This window comes from Aquarana catesbeiana, linkage group LG04, assembly GCF_042186555.1.
Source record: "Aquarana catesbeiana isolate 2022-GZ linkage group LG04, ASM4218655v1, whole genome shotgun sequence".
NCBI lineage: Eukaryota > Metazoa > Chordata > Amphibia > Anura > Ranidae > Aquarana > Aquarana catesbeiana.
Window position 1 is genome coordinate 56,742,432 of NC_133327.1, and position 17,831 is coordinate 56,760,262.

The 17,831-nt window shown below is 42.6% G+C and overlaps 1 protein-coding gene across 1 annotated transcript in view; it reads left to right on the plus strand.

Moving 5' to 3' along the window:
* LOC141141157 (uncharacterized) overlaps positions 1-17,831 on the plus strand; it is a 156,543-nt gene that overhangs the window by 107,614 nt on the left and 31,098 nt on the right. Inside the window, exons 15-20 of the mRNA XM_073628860.1 lie at positions 622-680; positions 11,626-11,819; positions 14,716-14,878; positions 15,332-15,481; positions 16,596-16,756; positions 17,137-17,313. Coding sequence (XP_073484961.1) covers positions 622-680; positions 11,626-11,819; positions 14,716-14,878; positions 15,332-15,481; positions 16,596-16,756; positions 17,137-17,313 — 904 coding nt within the window. The remainder of the gene's footprint in view (positions 1-621; positions 681-11,625; positions 11,820-14,715; positions 14,879-15,331; positions 15,482-16,595; positions 16,757-17,136; positions 17,314-17,831) is intronic.

Sequence of the window (17,831 nt, forward strand, 5' to 3'; positions counted from 1 at the left end):
CAATTTGATGCAGCATGCGGCGTATGGTCTGAGCACTGACAGGTTGATCCCCCACCCCTTCAACCTCTGCAGCAATGCTGGTAGCACTCACATGTCTATTTCCCAAAGACAACCTCTGGATTAGACTCTGAGCATGTGCACTCGACCTCTTTGGTCGACCATGGCGGGGCCTGTTCAGAAAGAAACCTGTTTTGTTAAACCGCTCTATGGTCTTGGCCACCATGCAGCAACTCAGTTTCAGCGTCTTGGCAATCTTCTTATAGCCTATAGTGAATTAGTGATGTCCTTTTCACTCTCTTTTGTGTTATTTTTCATACTGTGGTTTAAGTGTCAATTTCCCACTTTCTATTAGCCATTTATTTGTGTATACAGTATTTGATTATCTTTGTGTATGTGATATGTGATGATTGTATGCCTTTTGTTTCTTGTAGCCTTGTTTTTTTTTTCTTTTTAGCCAATTTGTTGTTCCCTATATATGACATTTTTAGTTTAGAGGATGCAATAAAATGAGTTTAAGTTCCGAGGAGGATCTAATGTCATGTTTTAAAAATAGTGTTTTGTAATAGTTTTACATATAGTTGAACACGTGAAGATTATGATCTTTGCCATTTTTTCTTCTAGAAGGAAAAAGGGAGGTTTGCATTTAAAATGGAGATTCAGATTTGGTGATCACTCCATGAGTAAGCGCTATTTAGTGCAAAATGCATTTGAGATCTTTTTCTGCCTGTATGTACCCTGTTTAAATATAATACAAAAGTTAGCATCTTATTCTGGTTCCCAGAGGAGTTTGGCTCCCATGTTTGAGACGCAGGATCTTTTATTCTATTACTAGGGTAGGACCCACTAATCGGAGTACTTTGTCACAGTAAGTGGGCTTAGCACTATATGACCATATAGTGTGACCAAACCCCTGTATTTTTTTGGATATGTTCAGGTGTTTTTAACTAGCCTTGTAGGATAAATGTCATTCTTGAATGTATGCGCTGTAATCTGTTTTGTACTGTTTGTTGGTCTTATAGCAGCACCATCTTGAATTAAAACCCATTTTAGGGTGTTCCCCCCAAATATGTTTTTGTATATTGTAATAGACCCTGACCATGTTTTTTTGGGCTGGAGCACCCCTCTCCCTCCTCATTACCTCTTTATTAGTGGTCACCAGTGCATAGGAGGAATCCCTTCAGTTCTCCCACATAGAGGAGTTTGGCTCCCATGGTTGAGACGCAGGATCTTTCATTCTATTACTAGGGTAGGGCCCACTAATTCGGGGTACTTTGTCGCAGTAAGTGGGCTTAGCACTATATGACCATATAGTGTGACCAAACCCCCGTATTTTTTTGGATATGTTCAGGTGTTTTTAACTAGCCTTGCAGGATAAATGTCATTCTTGAATGTGTGCGTTGTAATCTGTTCTGTAATTCTGGTTCATGTCATCTTTCATTGTTTGGTTGTACAGTAGCTAGCTGTGATTGTTATCGGATTCCACTGCTTCATTTTTTTTTTTTTTTTTTATTTTTTTAAATCTTTATTTAAGGAATGCAAAATGTACAATTAGACAAGGAGTACAACATGGCAGTTATTTGTATGTTTCTGTTAATAGTTTTTTACGAACAATTCAAGTATACATCGGCATGATAACGGAAAAGGTTCCCTTAAAATTTACCATTGAAGTAGGAAGTCGTAATTTGACGACTCTGGCCTGTACTTTAAAGCAATGTTAAAGAGAGAACCCTTTGTCCGAAGTTGCCAAACATATTTTGAACATACATCCAATGGGGGTGTACCAGCAAAGCAGTTAGACTAACTAGTAAACAATAAACTCCCCATGGGGGAATATGCACTTATCTCTATTGGCCAATTATTTTGTTACTATCTTATGGTTAATTAAATCTAAGTGTTGTATTCTATATATAATATGGTTCTCAATCCTATTGGTATAGGAGTGGCACCAAAGTGGGGTACTGCAATCCGGGGTTTTTCCTTAATAATGGGGAAACAGAAAGAAAGGGTGGATGACACTGTTGGTGTCATTAGAGGTAAAAAGGGATAGAAATAAGAAGGAGCAGATGTGGGGAAGTAGGAGGGAAAGGGGGGTGGGTATGGGGTTCTGGCGAGGCCGACGACCCGTGGGCCCCAATTAACCAGAGTTTGAATGCCTACAGATAGGCCTTGTATTCATCTGAAAAGCGAAACCGATCCCAATGTGTCCATCTAGTGCTATGTTCCTCCTCCTTTTCCCTGAGGGCAGCTGTAAGGCGTTCCATTCGCTGAACATCACAGACCCTTCCAAACCATTGTATCACTGTCGGAGGGGATTGCTGCCTCCACATGCTGGGGATGCACGCCCTGGCCGCATTCAAGAGGTGTTTCAGTAAAGATTTACGGTAGCGTTTGCTGGACATTGGAGTCAGATTCAGTAGTATTGCTGCTGGATTATCCTGAAGGGCCACATCAGTAAGTTTGTGAATGATTCCCAAAACCTGGCTCCAAAAAGGAGTCAAGGCCGGGCACTCCCAGAAAATGTGAAGTATTGTACCTCTTTGTGTGCCACATCTCCAGCATAAGGGGCTGTGTCCCGGAAATATGGACGCTAGCACAGAAGGGGTCCTGTACCATCGCGTCAATATTTTGAAGGTGATTTCTTGGTATTTGCTACATAAAGATGATTTATGTGCGAAAAAAAGGATTCGGGTCTTTTGATCTTCTGTAAACGTGATGTTAAGATCTCTCTCCCACTTCTTAAGGTATGGGGGGTCCTGTTGGGACGTATGGGTCATTAATATATTGTAAGAGTGAGAAAGGGATTTCCGTATTGGCTCCTCGCCCAGGCATAACTCTTCAAAGGGAGTGGGTTGTCTGCAGAAACCTTCGATCTCTGGAAGGGATCTGAGAAAGTGTGACAATTGTGCGATCCTCCATCTGCCCAGTGTGGAGGAGTTAAAGTTAGGATAAATGTTAGAGGGTTCGCTCCAATCTGAAGGCCCACAAAAAGAGGAGGCTCTAACTAGACTCCGATCTGGGTGGAGCCGGAAGGATCTATCAGAGAGGCCTGGTAAGAAGTCCGGATGCCCAATTATGGGAGTCAGTGGAGAAGGATAGCTGGGCTTTTCCGCTATCTTGAAGTATCTGCGAAGCTCTTGTAGGGTTGGCTCAATCAATGGGTGGGAAGAGGAGGATCTGGAAGAGTGAGATCCACTCCAGGGCAGACCCTCAATGGGGAACGGTACTGTATCCTGTTCTAGCCCAACCCACAGCTTATGAGAGGCGTGCCTGCACCAATCCACCACTCTGTTCATGTGAACTGCTGTGTAGTATAGAGCCGGGTCAGGGAGACCAACGCCTCCTCTGAATTTCGGCCGTTGTAGAAGAGTTCTCTTGAGCCTTGGGGGTTTGCCCTGCCAGACATATTTAATAAAGATTGAACGTAGCCTACGAAAGAAGCCCTGTGGGATCCGAACAGGCAGTGCCTGGAAGAGGTAGAGCAGTCGCGGCATGATATTCATCTTTAAAACATTGCATCTACCAAACCAGGAGACCGCCAGACCCTTCCATCTTTCTAAGTCTGAGGCAAAAACGCTCAGGAGTGGTTGGAAGTTAAGTTGATATGTGAGGTGTATGTCAGCGGGGATTTTAGTGCCTAAGTATTGGATGGCCTGGGAAGTCCACCGGAAGGGAAAGTTGCTGCAAAGGGAAGCCCGAGAACCTGGGGTAAGGGTGACATTCAGCGCCTCTGACTTTTGAAGGTTGATTTTAAAATCCGATAACTCCCCATATTGGCGTATTGCTGGTAATAAGATTGGCAGAGATGTAAGTGGTTCAGAGATGTAAAATAACAGGTCGTCCGCATAGGCGGCAATTTTATGATGATAGGTGCTCGTTTCGAGTCCTCTGATGTCCGGGTTAAGCCTGATATGTTGTAATAAGGGCTCTAGGGAAATTATGAAAAGGAGCGGGGAAAGTGGGCACCCCTGTCGCGTACCGTTACTTATTTTAAAGGGGCTAGAGGTCGTCCCATTTACTCTTACTGTTGCGGAGGGGGAAGAGTATATGGAGGATATCCAGGATAGGATGGTGGCCGGCATGCCAAGGCGTCGCAGGGTGGCCAAGAGGAAAGTCCAGTTCACCCTGTCGAACGCCTTTTCGGCATCTGTAGACAACAGGATGAAAGGGATGTTGAGGCGTTTGGCTTTTGCCACCACATTTATTGTCCTAATAGTATTGTCTCGAGCCTCTCTGTTGCGAATAAAGCCCACTTGGTCTAGTGGGATTATGCGCTGTATAACAGAGCCTATACGTTCGGCTAGAATTTTCGTGAATAATTTCAAATCGCAGTTAAGAAGGGAGATAGGCCTGTAGCTTGCGCACAGAAGTGGGTCTTTCTCAGGTTTGGGGATGACAGATATGCTGGCTTGCAGGATATCTGGCGGGATGGGATGACTATTTACTATTGCATTGAAGGCAGTAACAAAGTGAGCTGTCAGTTGAGTTTGGAAGTTTTTGTAATAAGAGATTGTGAAGCCGTCTGGGCCAGGTGCTTTCCCTGTCGGAGTGTCAGCCAAAGCTTTCGTAAATTCGTCTGCAGTAATAGGCTGTGATAGTAGCTCTATTTCCCCCTCGTTGAGAGAGGGCAGATCTGCAGCCGCAAGGTAGGTCTCTATGGCTTCTAGTTTATTCTGGTTCTGTTCCTCCAAAGGGTGGGAATGTAAATTGTAAAGTGCTTCATAGAACACCCTGAAGGACTCTGCCATTTCTGCAGAGTCATGAATTTTAGTTCCTGTGGTGGAGGATAAGGCGGGGATGTAGGATCTGTTACATTGGGTCCGTATGGCATTTGCTAGTGTTCTGCTGCACTTGTCTCCAAACTCATAAAAGGTTCTGCGAGCTTTTAAGAGGCTATTTTTAGCATGGAATAGGGAGTGTTCTCTGATTTGCTCCCTAAGGTTGGTTACCTCTGCCTCAGTGGCCCTATCTGGGTGATTTTTATGACGTCTTTCACAGTCATGGAGTTTTGCGAGTAATTCGGATAGCGTTTTTTCCCTGGCCACTTTGAGTCTGTGTCCATGTTTGATGAATATACCTCTTATATAGCATTTATGTGTTGACCAAATAGTCAGCGGATTCGGGACTGATTGCTTGTTACTCTCGAAGAAAAGACCCAATTCTCGTACAATGTCTGCTCTAACTTCAGGGTCTTGGATCAGGGTTTCATTTAGTCGCCATGTGGCCGATTTGGGAGGCGAACGTTGCGAATTTAAAGTCAACGAGATCGGGGCATGGTCTGAGAGTGCAATATGCCCAATCTGTGCACCTGAGACAGATGGGATTGTAGCGTGGGAAACCAGGAAGAGATCGATCCTGGAGTATGAGTTATGAGCTGCCGAGAAATAGGTGAAGTCCCTCTCTTGTGGGTGGAGAATCCGCCATATGTCAACCAATCGATGGGAATGCAACAGTTCCCTGATTCGGTTCCTGGATCTAGAAGACAGGGCTGAAGAGCCCGTCGATGTGTCTTTTTGAGGATCCATGGTGATGTTAAGGTCTCCCCCCAACACCAAAGTTCCCTCTGTGAAAGACGCCAGGGCGTCCAAACATGTTTCAAGCACTGGAAGCTGGTCCACGTTCGGTAAATACAGATTTGCGAAGGTATATGTCTGCGACTGAAGGGTACCCTTGACAAAAAGGTATCTACCTTCGGGATCAGCATGGAGGTCCCCCAGCTGCCATGGTAAAGTTTTGGCCAGGAGGATACTCGTCCCTTTAGACTTAGAGGAGGGTGAAGCACTGTGGTACACTATTGGGAAATGTTTACTGTAGAGTTTTGGGATGCTGTTCGCCCTAAAGTGGGTCTCTTGCAAAAATACTACCTGAGGTCTTTGCCTCCATAGTTCCGTAAGGCAGCTGGTTCGCTTCTCTGGGGCGTTAAGGCCCTTCACATTCCAGGACACAAATTTCAGAGGCATGTCGAGCAGGGCGGGGTCGGGTCGCCGGGCCTCGCCAGCAACTAGGACTGTTAGTGGGGTGGGAGAGGGGGGGGAAGAAAGCGGGTTAGGATAGGAGAGGAGCAGGCAAAGGGTAGGAGGGGACACAAAAGTGAGGCTAGAAACAAGAAAAAGAAAGAAGTGGCAGACAAGAGAGGTGGGGAGAGGGAAAGCTAAATCTCCAAATGGAGGGTTACTGCCTATTTGGGCAGCTAGGGCCTATTGGGGGAAGAGGTAAGGCACTTCGGAGTTCGGGCTCCCGGAGCACAGGGCCCCCCCAACCCAATTCTCAGGGGAAGCGATGCCTTCCGGCGTCGCAGTTTAGCTTTTAGCTTCTTTTAAATGCAATAGATCCACAAAGACATATGAGATATCACTTTGTAACCATCAGATTAACATAACATTTCTTAACATTTGGAACAAAGCAAAACAAACAAAAAAAAAAAAAAAAAAAAAGGGGGAGGGGGGATGGGGGAAGGGAGGAGGGCCAAGGAATGGAAAGGGGAAGGGAAAGGGGGGAGGGGGGAGAGGAGGGGAGGGACAATGGGGGGACCACCGACAACACAACACCAGCACCAAGTAGGCACCCAACCTTAGAGGTCATTAGGACTGAATATAAACAACCAGGTGTTATACCCGCACATTAAACTTTAAACCATTGACTGTACCCTTTTACTATTAACCAGCTCCTCCGAGTCCCATCTTAAGGATTACTCTCCCACCAGTCGCGGACCCACAAGCAAAAAATATTACGGCATAGGAAAACCCATGATTTTGTGCTGAGATTCTGGATTAAGTAGAGGGACGCAACGGGTGGGAGGGCCCAGAGCAGATGTGCGTACAGCCTGTTTTCTCTGGACCGTAGTGATAGGGCCACACAATTCTGTCTCTTCTCAAACATACACCCTCAGGTGAGTCTAGTCTGTAGGACTATATGTTTTGCCCTTTGACTCAGAAACAGCAGTTCAGGGCAATGGGTACATGGTGCGTTTCCATGAGGCCAACGGCCAAGGAGAAACTAGGAAGTCAGATCAGTTGTGTCGGAGGCCATTTTCCCAAAAAAAAAAAAAAAAAAAAAAAAAAGAAAAACCAATTCTTTCCCTTCTTTTTTCTCTTTTCCCTTTCTTCCCTACCCTCCTGAGGAAAAAAGATTTTCCAGTTGGCTGAACCAGTGGAGAGCCAGCAAGACAAGGTTAGGTAACTCTCACATATGCAGAAGGGACAACAGGCAAGATGTAAGACCGTCATCCATCTAGAAAACAATTCAACTCCTTGGGATCATATCTCGTTGTCTTGAGGAGCCTGAGGTCTTCTGCGTTGGGATCGGCGATTGCGTCGGTGCCTTTGTGGCCTGCCAGAAGGATCCACCCCTGGGGTATTGATGTTGGGAGTCAGTACGAAAGCCAGCCAGTTGGGCAGTGACAATGAGGGCAACCCAAGGGAATTGAGGAAGGTGGGAACCTCTCTGGGGTGTCGGAGGACGTATGAGCGACCTCCCTTCCGTGCGATCAAATGAAAAGGGTGGCCCCACTTATAGGTGATTCCCTGCTCGCCAAAACTCTCCAGCAGGGGTTTCATGCATCGGCGCATCTGTAGGGTCCTCCTTGAGACATCTGGCAAAAGAGAAATCTGAGCTCCGTCAAAGTCGATGTGACCTCTATGCCAGGCCCGTTGGAGAATGTCCTCTTTGATAGAGTAGTTATGCAAGCAACAAAGGACGTCTCTGGGTCTGTCTTCCTCTGTGTTTCTGGGGCCGAGGGTTCTGTGGACTCTGTCAATGGCAATTGGTGTTTCTGTCGGGCGCTCTAGGCAGGCATTGAAAATGGCAGTCACCGTCATTTTTAGGTCTGCTTGCTGAGTGGCTTCAGGCAAGCCACGGATTCTGATGTTGCGTCTGCGGTTGCGATTCTCCAAATCGTCTATCAACAAGTGCAGCTGTGCGATTTGGTCTATAAATGCTTCCTGCGCATCTTGTATGGTGGTGACATCCTGCCGAAGGGTTGTAGTGTCTAATTCCACATTTGCGACTCGTGTGGAAACTTCTGCTACTGTTTGTTTAATCCCTGTGATTTCCCCTCGGAGCGCTGCCTCCATTCTAAGTGCAACAGAGTCCAGGTCATCTCTGGTGGGCAATTTTTGTAGAAGTGTCCACAGTGCCTGCTCTCCAATAAGCATGGATGAAGGCTCTTGTGAGGGCAGAGAAAGTGGGGCAGTGCTCTTGGAGGCTTGCAGTGAGGTAGGCAAAGGCACACCGAGTGTCAGGCTCTGCTGCTGGGAGCGCTGTATGTCCTGTGAAGCCCACTGGAGCGAGTCACCGGGTTCCCTTCCTGGACTATCAAAAGATGTGAGGGACAATGAGCGGGGGAGGCAGGGGGAGAGGTCGCTAGTCGGAGAGAACGGCAGCATGTCATTACCGTTGTTATGTCTTTCTCCTCGTCCTGCAGGCGCGCTAAGCTCTGTTCCCTCCTCCGCTCCCGGCGCCATCTTGGAAGGGTCCGGGGTTGATACCGCCGGCTGCTTCGGTTTGAGAAATCTCTCCATGGATGTTCCGAGGCACGTAGGTCTGCCGTGTAGTCTTCTCAGTTGCTCTGGTGTGCTGAGAAGCCAAAAAATATGTGGTAAAGCTGTGCGGATGGGCTAGTAAGGAGCCGCGGACCGGGAGCCCTCTGTATATGCGGCTTCACTCCTCCATGCCGAGACCACGCCCCTCCACTGCTTCATTTTTAATTAAGCTGTTCAGATCAAACAAATCAGAGCTGCAGAGACAATATTATACTTGTCAGATTAAATGGGAGGTTGGCCTACTGGCACACAGTAAGATAAAGTTTAGCCAATGATTTATGCCAGCAGTCATTTGGCTTTACTCTAGTAGTGCTGGATGTGAGCTGTATGTTTTTTTCTGTTTTTATTGTTAAGTAGTTTACTATTGCAAGTTTTTTTTTATTTCCCCTAGTTCACCTGATACTTAAGAACATTGGGAAACAGCAATATTAAAGTTCCTCTTGGATTTCCAATAAAGGGAAAATTGAGAGATTTTTCTACTTACATTTATTAGTAAGTCCTAAATATTTGGTGAGTGTCAGTCTGAGAAGTGGGGGTCCCAGTCCCACCACATTGATTTGAAGCATTTTAATGGTATGGCTTGTAGGATATTTTGAACTTATCATATCACAGATTTTGTATCACTGAAATGCACAGACTATAATGTATTTCTTAGTTTTGTTTAATTTGAATAACTATAGAGTGTGGCCAATGTGTATTTATTTGTACTGTTTTGATTTTAAAAAATGTAATTGTGTAGGAAAGGGTTAGAACCCTTGTAAGTTTTCTTATGGCTGTCAGTGTACAGTGTATCCATTTGTCTTGGTGACCATTGAAGTGATGAAAAATGTTTAAAGTTGCAGTTTTCACCAAACCAAAAGGTGACAGTAATGCCGCGTACACGCGGTTGGAATTTCCGATAACAAATGTTCGATGTGAGCTTGTTAAAAAGGAAAAAAGAAAGAAAACCTGCGCTACCAAGCAAAAATTAGTGTGACTGCAGCTGCAACAAAAACCACAAATATCAATGAGGTGAAAAATGTAAATAAAAAGAAAAAAAATTGTGCGCTTGCCTTAGATACTTAAATCTATATTCCTGTGTGATTGTCATAAATAGATGAATAAATGAATAAACACCATCAGAGTTAATTTTAAGTGTAAGTGAATAAAAAGTCGCTATGCGACACAGCAAATAGCGACATGTAAATCAAATACTAATATTAACCATTCCATACAGATAAATATAGAAAACTTGTGTGCAAAAAACAAGGTTATTCCACCCAAGTGCAAAGTCATAAGTGAAAGAGTTCAAAATTGTGTCATGAGTCGCAAAAAAAACGCATATCCAAAGTTCATAAGTTGCATTCCTTAGTGTGTATAAAGGAATAAGGGGACGTGAAGGGACCTCCAACCACCAGTGGATCCAAAGGTTGATAACAGATGTATCCTTACCAGACGCGTTGGACCTCCTTTATAGCAAGGTCTTAGAAGCATACAGATTTAGCCCTCTGCAGGGACAGGAGATGACAGCTCACCACACGACCGGAGATGATTCCGACACTTCCGCGTTGATGTAAATACTCCCTCGTTTTAAACTCGTGAATAAAGAAGGGGAGAAAAAAAAACTCCAATAGTGTAGTAGATAAAAAAAGGGAATTTTATTGCCTCAGACAATTAGGCATCATACAAAAACATCCAAAATTTAAAAGCCGGCAAAATATAAAAACAGCAGAGACGCCCGTGCTAAATTACATGGGGCTCTATGGCGATCTGGCATACACTGCGTAGCCACGATGTGAGCTTGTTGTCGGAAATTCCGACCGTGTGTAGGCTCCATCAGACATTTGTTGTCGGAATTTCCGACAACAAAAATTTGAGAGCTGGATCTCAAATTTTCCGACAACAAAATCCGTTGTAAATACCCATCGTGTGTACTGATTCCGACGCACAAAATTCCACGCATGCTCGGAATCAAGCAGAAGAGCTGCACTGGCCATTGAACTTCATTTTTCTCAGCTCGTCGTATGTGTTGTATGTGTTGTACGTGACCGCGTTCATGACGATCTAAATTTCCGACAACATTTGTGCGACCGTGTGTATGGAAGACAAGTTTAAGCCAACATCAGTCGGAAATAAATCCAGGATTTTGTTGTCGGAATGTCCAATCTCCTGTACACGGCATTACTCTTCCAATGGGGACATCTGTTCTGGTTATAGCTATATCAAATATAAGAATGCTTCAATTTTTGTAGAGATTTCCTCTCACATCCTGTTGTGTCTAAATAACAGGAAGTGAAGGCAAATATCCCCAGTGGGCAAAGAATGAGTTTTAATCCTTACCTCCTCTAATGAAAATTAATAAAAAGTTTTGGTTTTAGATATACTTTAAAAATAGACCAAAGAACACAAAGTTCCACCAAAATAAAGCCCTTTACTTTACTCTTAAAGAACTGAGATGAGTGTCATGTCAGAGACAGAAGGAGAAATATCTCAATCTTCCAATCCTTGGAAACTTTTTTTTTTTCAAATGTGTAAACAATATAGCTGATGCATTACAGGGTTCGGATCACATCCACAAAAACACACTGAACCATGCACTAATTTACAGTTCCAAGCATTAAGCCCTGAAGAAGGGTTCAAACTCCCGAAACATGGTGGTAATGTTATATACACGTTTTCAAATAAACGTAAGATTTCTAACATTTGGACATTTTATAGACCTTTCTTTATGACACTCCATCCATGCTACAGCCATCATGCCTGTACAACTCTAGGGTCCCTCCATGAGTAGGGTAGCCACGGAGGACCCTTTCCTACAAAGTCCAGAAGCAACCCACACATCCTCAACAAAAAAGTTACAGAAGTGGGTTTGCTCCCAAAGCATAGTAGCGATGACACAGACAGAGGTGGAGAGGAAGTGTAATATCTGTGTCATCCTTGGACTTTTCTCCCAGGATATAATGTGTGATTAGTCATGCTGGAGAGCCAAGGAAAGTGTCTGCTATTAAAACTAATACAAAGCTAATCTCCCCAGATGCTCTAATTCTTCCCCACTTGGGTTAATTTTTGTTCAGTTAAGTATCTAATTTTTATTTTTATTTCTCTCCAGGTTTTCCAGACATGTATTTAACCGATCCAGTTACAATTGTCCTCTCTGTCATCACTTGTGTTGTCCTGGCAATTTTTTTGTTCAGTGAGAAGAAAAAAATTCATCCGAATTATCCTCCTGGACCACCACGCTTGCCTATTATTGGAAATATGCACATTATAGATATGAATAAACCTTATAAGACATTTCACGAGGTAAGATCTTGAACTGTTAAATGCTTGGTTAAAGTGTATGTACTGTAAATAGCTTTCTGCTTACCAATATTTGTTTTTAATGAAGAATACATTATTATAAAATAAAGTATACTGCAGTGGGCAGAGACACAGGCTACTGTTGGAAAATCTCACTCATGGAGTGTCTAAGAATTCTAAGAAAAGGCAAGTTGACAGGTTATCGTTTATTGGCAGAATTATCACCATAGCAGGGACTGAGTTTATGAGCTCTGCATGGTGCTCTTTTTCTTTCTATTCATCCCTGGGACCCAGCCAGAATCGCTGCTGTAGACATGTACTGGGTGATTGATCTCCAGCCCAAAGGTACCCACATAGTTCCAGTGCTAACATTTTATAACAGAGAAAGTAATGGGACCAGCAGAGTGTCTCCTCCCATCTTCACTCTTCGGAAATAGCCACTGACATTAATGATTTTGCTTTAGCTGAGTCTTCCTCCCACTGACCACCAATATAAGGGGGCATTTTTCCCCCAGTGGACTGTTTGTTTAAGAGGGACCCTTTCCTCCTACTGAGCACCAATTTAAGATGTAAAGCCAGCCATAGATGTATTGAATCTCATCTGGTTCAACAGGGACTGGCCAAGATCCATCTATGGGCAGGGTGATTGTACCGAAGTTGATGCATTAATCAACGTGGCTACAACCAGTATGTCAGATTTTCAGCATGCGATTATTGCCAGCAGCTATAGCCACTATCAATAATCACTGTGTTCTCCCAGCAGGGGCTGCTCCCCCAACCCCCCTGCCAGGAGAACACAATAGGTTCAAAAGATTTCCCTTTAACACAGTCGGGGGTTGCAGGAAAGAAAATCGCATCATCTACAGCCTGCCTTACTAACCACCAATGTAAGGGAGCTCTGCTCCACTGACCAGTGGATGCATTTTTATTGCCCACTATTATAAAATAGGGTGTTATTAGGGAGTCGCTTGCTGTTCACAGTGTACATGAGGTATTATTATGGTCTGTCTGCTGGCTATCAATGTAAATGGGATGAAAATAGAAAAGTTCAATATTTACCCGGTATGCTCTCATGGTTTGCTCATGTTACTTGCACATGCAAATGTATTTGTTTACTTTGTTGGCATACTTTCTTGAATAATAAAAATACTGAAACATAAAAAAAAAAGAAAGAAAGTAGAAAGGTTGCGTAGCCTATCACAGAAGACCAGTAAACAGGAGATAAAAATAGCTGGCAAAATAGGCAGCAGACCACTAGCAGGGTTGTCAAAATGTCAGGTGCTGAAAAGATTTTACTTGAAGTTTAATGTCATCATTTTGCCATGTGTACCCATGATTTGTAGTTTCATCCCTGGCACCAGTGCTTATGATTTCAACTCACTTTGTGGCTGACTGCAAAAAACATTGAAGCAATACAGCCACCTATTACTCAGGTGTTTACTAATGATATGTGTAACCAGGTGCTGGACTAGAGAAACATGGAGAAGGACAATTTCTCTCTTTACAATTAGTTTACTTTCACTTTTTATTGAGATATCGATGTTATGCTGTACCAATCTGCTCTGGCCAGCAGGGGAAGAGCTAAAGTCAAGCAAGCCTATAGACTTCTATGCAGAGCGCTGAGAATACTGAAAGTTGTAGTTTGAGATAGCAGCCATATAATTTGGACTACAGATCCCAATAGACACTGTGTAGTAGGAGAAGTGGAGAGAGGACTTGTATTTAACTTAGCGCCGAGGATAGAGACAGAGAGAGCACCTCTGTCTGAGTATTTCTGAGACTGAGGACACCTGGGGGCAGCGCAGCACTACCCATTCACCCTCTGCTTCCTACTGTTGTTTATTAGAGGCTTTCAGGGAGAGACTGAGGGAGGTCCCCTTCTACGGAGATACTCCACAGGAGTATCTGGTGTGAGGACTATCTGCTCATTATTGACACTGCTAGCAGAGACTGAGCCACTGAGAGCAGGACACCAAGTGCATCCAACCCATATCACATCTATACCCAACCCTATACCACCATTCTGCCAAACCTATACTGTAGTTATACCGAATTGTCACTGCATTTGTCCCGCATCTACAGTGCACCTGTACCACATCTTTACTGCATATTAACTGCATGCTGGTTACTAAAAATGTTGCTATGAGCACCACCATTTCTTAAAGGGCCCCAATGATTGATGGCAGAAGAACACCACAAAGGACTGCTCCTCCAGCAAAACCATCCTGCAAGTCCCTTTTGGTCCCTTCTACTTTTCATTCTATTTATTTATTTTTTGCGGACATTGATCATGCAGTTGGCCCAGGCCAAGCATTGTCGCCATTAATGCAGTTTGGCAGTATAGTCTCCTGTATTTTACTGCCCACTGCTCTTTAGGTGACCATGCTGATTCGGATGCCAAATGTCATCTTATGCCTGGTCCTTATTACTAATCACTCTGTATGCTAAAATGCATTATTGCCTTTGTTAATCCATTTTTCAAGCTTGCCTCCTTACCCGCCATATTGGATGACAATATATTAATTTTGCCTTTACCAACTGGTTGTGTGCCTGTTTGCACATTGTATTAATGTTGTATTAATTAGTGTGTAGCATTAATGGTTACCAGATATTTCTTTCAGTGATTTTCTGGGGCATTGCATGCTTTGTACACTCAATCTAGTGTTTCAGAGGGGCTGAAGTTCTTATAGAGGTTGAGGCAAAGAACAGAGGACCCGTCTTAACCAGCAGCTCCTCAGGGGGTAGTGCTACATACTGTTAAAGAAAAAAAAACACTGACTAGAGTTAAGCTTTAAATTATTTACTTTTTAATGAGCAAGCCCTTTGTGGCAATATACAGCATACTAAACTAAGTTCTTAGATATACAATATATCATTAAAACACTTTTTTAATTTTCAGCTTGCTGAGAAATATGGCTCAGTGTACAGTCTACAGATAGGACCTCAGAAGATGGTTATATTGTGTGGCTATAAGACAGTGAAAGATGCACTGGTCAACTACGCGGAGGAGTTTTCTGGAAGACCACGTGTGCCAGTTTTTATAGATTCAAACAAGGAACACGGTATTTATACAATATTTAATCTGATCTTTTTATGACCAGTTTAGCATACAGAGAACTATAGCATATACTTAATGGTCATGTGAACAAATTTTAGGGCAATTTTTTAAAAGAAGGTCAATCACTTCGCTAGATGCAAGCAATCAACACAGCAGTGGGTTTAGAAGGCATGAAATCTAATTTAACATGAGAATAGCTCTGTAAATGATGCTGTATTATAACATAGTAATTCTCAATAAAAGGATCTGTTATGCACTTCAAACATCTGCAAAATATAACAATTCCACTAATTAAAGTAGAAAAATGCAGAATTTATTCCATTTTGGACACTTTTTTACACAATAAAAACAATGGTTGCCCGCCCTGCCTCCTTACAAATATGTAATGTACTGTATATGTTTTTCGATAGCTCATATGGCTATTTTTTTGGGTCTCACTTGCTTCTTCTTTCATCAGGTCTTATATTTTCCAATGGTAATAACTGGAAAGCCATGAGACGATTTACTCTTTCTACACTGCGAGATTTTGGTATGGGGAAGAGAACAATAGAAGAGAAGATCACTGAAGAGTGCCAAAAGTTGGTAAAAGTTTTTAAAGCCTACAAAGGTCAGTAGTAATACATTGTGTTTGACAGTTCTAAGGTTGCATTTATTCTGTTCTGATTTACGTTGCATTTCTTTACACAGAAGGTCCTGCTAAGGCAGGCCATAGATGATGAGATTTTCTCTACTGCAACCATGGGTTGTTCTCCCGGGGGAGAGGGGCGCAGAGAGCTGTCTCTGCCAGGAGAGCACAGTAATAATTGCAAGCAGCTATAGCCGCTGACAATAATTGCATGTAAAAATCCAACATGCTGGTTGTACCCAAGTCGATCAATCTCAGCTTAACCAGCTGTGATTTAAACCATCTAAGGCCGGCTTAAGTTGCATATATGTTTTAGTGCATATATTTGAACTATATGTTTTAGTGCATATATTTGAACAGCAATACATGCAAAAGGCAACATTTGACAAAAACACCCATCCTATATATTTAGCGTCCTCTGTTCTCACTATCTCTATAGATTCCTATATACTGTATGTACCCAGTAGGCATGCCATACTATATCTATTTTTTCTCAGATTCTTCAGGCCTCTCACACACTCACATACTCAGTGTTTTCCATTGTCCCCTTTATTGACAATGCTCCTATTGTCTTGGGGAGATCACTCTCTTCTGAAGTCTAAACTCTTTACTAGAATCTTGTTATTAGGTGGTGTCTATTTCCTGAAAACGAGCAGTCACAGGTTGGCATCTTTCTTTCAAGTCCCAACTTATACACCCTAGACAATCTCCTTTACAAAAGCTATTTAATGATGATTGAATAGCTTGAATTTAATTTATGAGAACTGCTGTAAATTTCAATTATAATTGTTTATGTCATTACCTTTCATAAGGGAAGCAAAGCAGGCTATAGCATTTCTACATACAATGATCTATTTTAGTCATTATTCCTTGTTGGATGTAACATAAATACCCAAGAGGCTCCTTATACTATCATAAAACCCATACATCTTACTAGAAGAGTGGAATGCATTTTGTTGAAAATATGCATGGTCCAGTAAAAAAATAGGCAGCAAAGCAGAAATCAGTAAACCCTTTACTCCGTCAGCCTTTTTTACTATACTATACTATTACTATACTATGAGTTTTTTTATTAATATCTCTGGTTATGTTCCAGGAAAGCCATTTGAAAACACCATGATCATGAATGCTGCTGTGGCCAATATCATTGTGTCCATATTGCTTGGTCATCGCTTTGAGTATGATGATCCAAAACTTCTGAGGCTTTTGACAATAACCAATGATAATATCAGAATTATCGGCTCCCAAATGGTTTTGGTAAGGTAATTTTTACAGCAACATTTTAACATGATATTTTTGTTCACCTCTCCTTGTAAGGTGGCCCATAGTACACAAAGCACACATGTCCAGGTGTCTTCTTGTTAGTTCAGTATTTTCAAAAATACCAGGGGATTCCCAAACTCAGGCAATTATCAGCCATATAGCTTTCTGGCCATATAAAGCAATATTCCTCTTGCACTTCAATATTGTTATACATGGACTGCAAGAGGCTGATATGAAGTCAAATTCAGGTACTTACACTACTTGCTTTATAAAAAAAATACATATACTTTATAATTTTACAATTTGTGTTTATTCTATTGACAATTTATGGTTATTTATCATTATTAGGAATCTAACTGTTTTTCTTCATTTAGTTGTACAATGCATTTCCATATCTGGTCCGATGGTTGCCTGGAAGTCACAGACAAGTCAACCCAAATGTAGTGGAAATGCACACTTTTATCAGAGAAACCTTCACTAATCAGAGGGATCACCTGGATGTCAACGATCAGAGAAATTTAATTGATGTATTCCTTGTCAAACAAAAAGAGGTATATGCTATTTTATACACAACCTACTTGCTTCTGATTGGTAATTTTCATTAAAGTTGTAACGGAGACAGGCTCAGCTGGTAGTGGCAGCAGTAACCCATGCACAAGATGGGGATACCCACAAACAGTCCAAGCACATTTGTCCTGCACTTTTATTTAGCAAGGCATAAAACAAACACATGTCAGTGTAGTAGGACTTTATACTGCAGATCCAAAGCATAAAACAAACAAAACATCTGCATGTCAGAGCCCCTAAACTAAATATAGGTCAGTTCTTGACTAACAGGGTACCTCCTAATGAGTTCCCCAGAACAAACTAACAGTATGTGCATGTTCTTAGTGTACTGTCAGCAGTCAGTTTTCTACTCCAGCAGTGTGTAGGTGGGGCCAGTTATCTGGATGTGGGAGACAGGCATACACAGACCAAGTATGGTGGCACAATTATTAATTGGTTAAATGAAGGTAACCCAAAACACAAGAAGAACAGTGGTAAGGTACTTGGTTTAACAGTTCCCAAC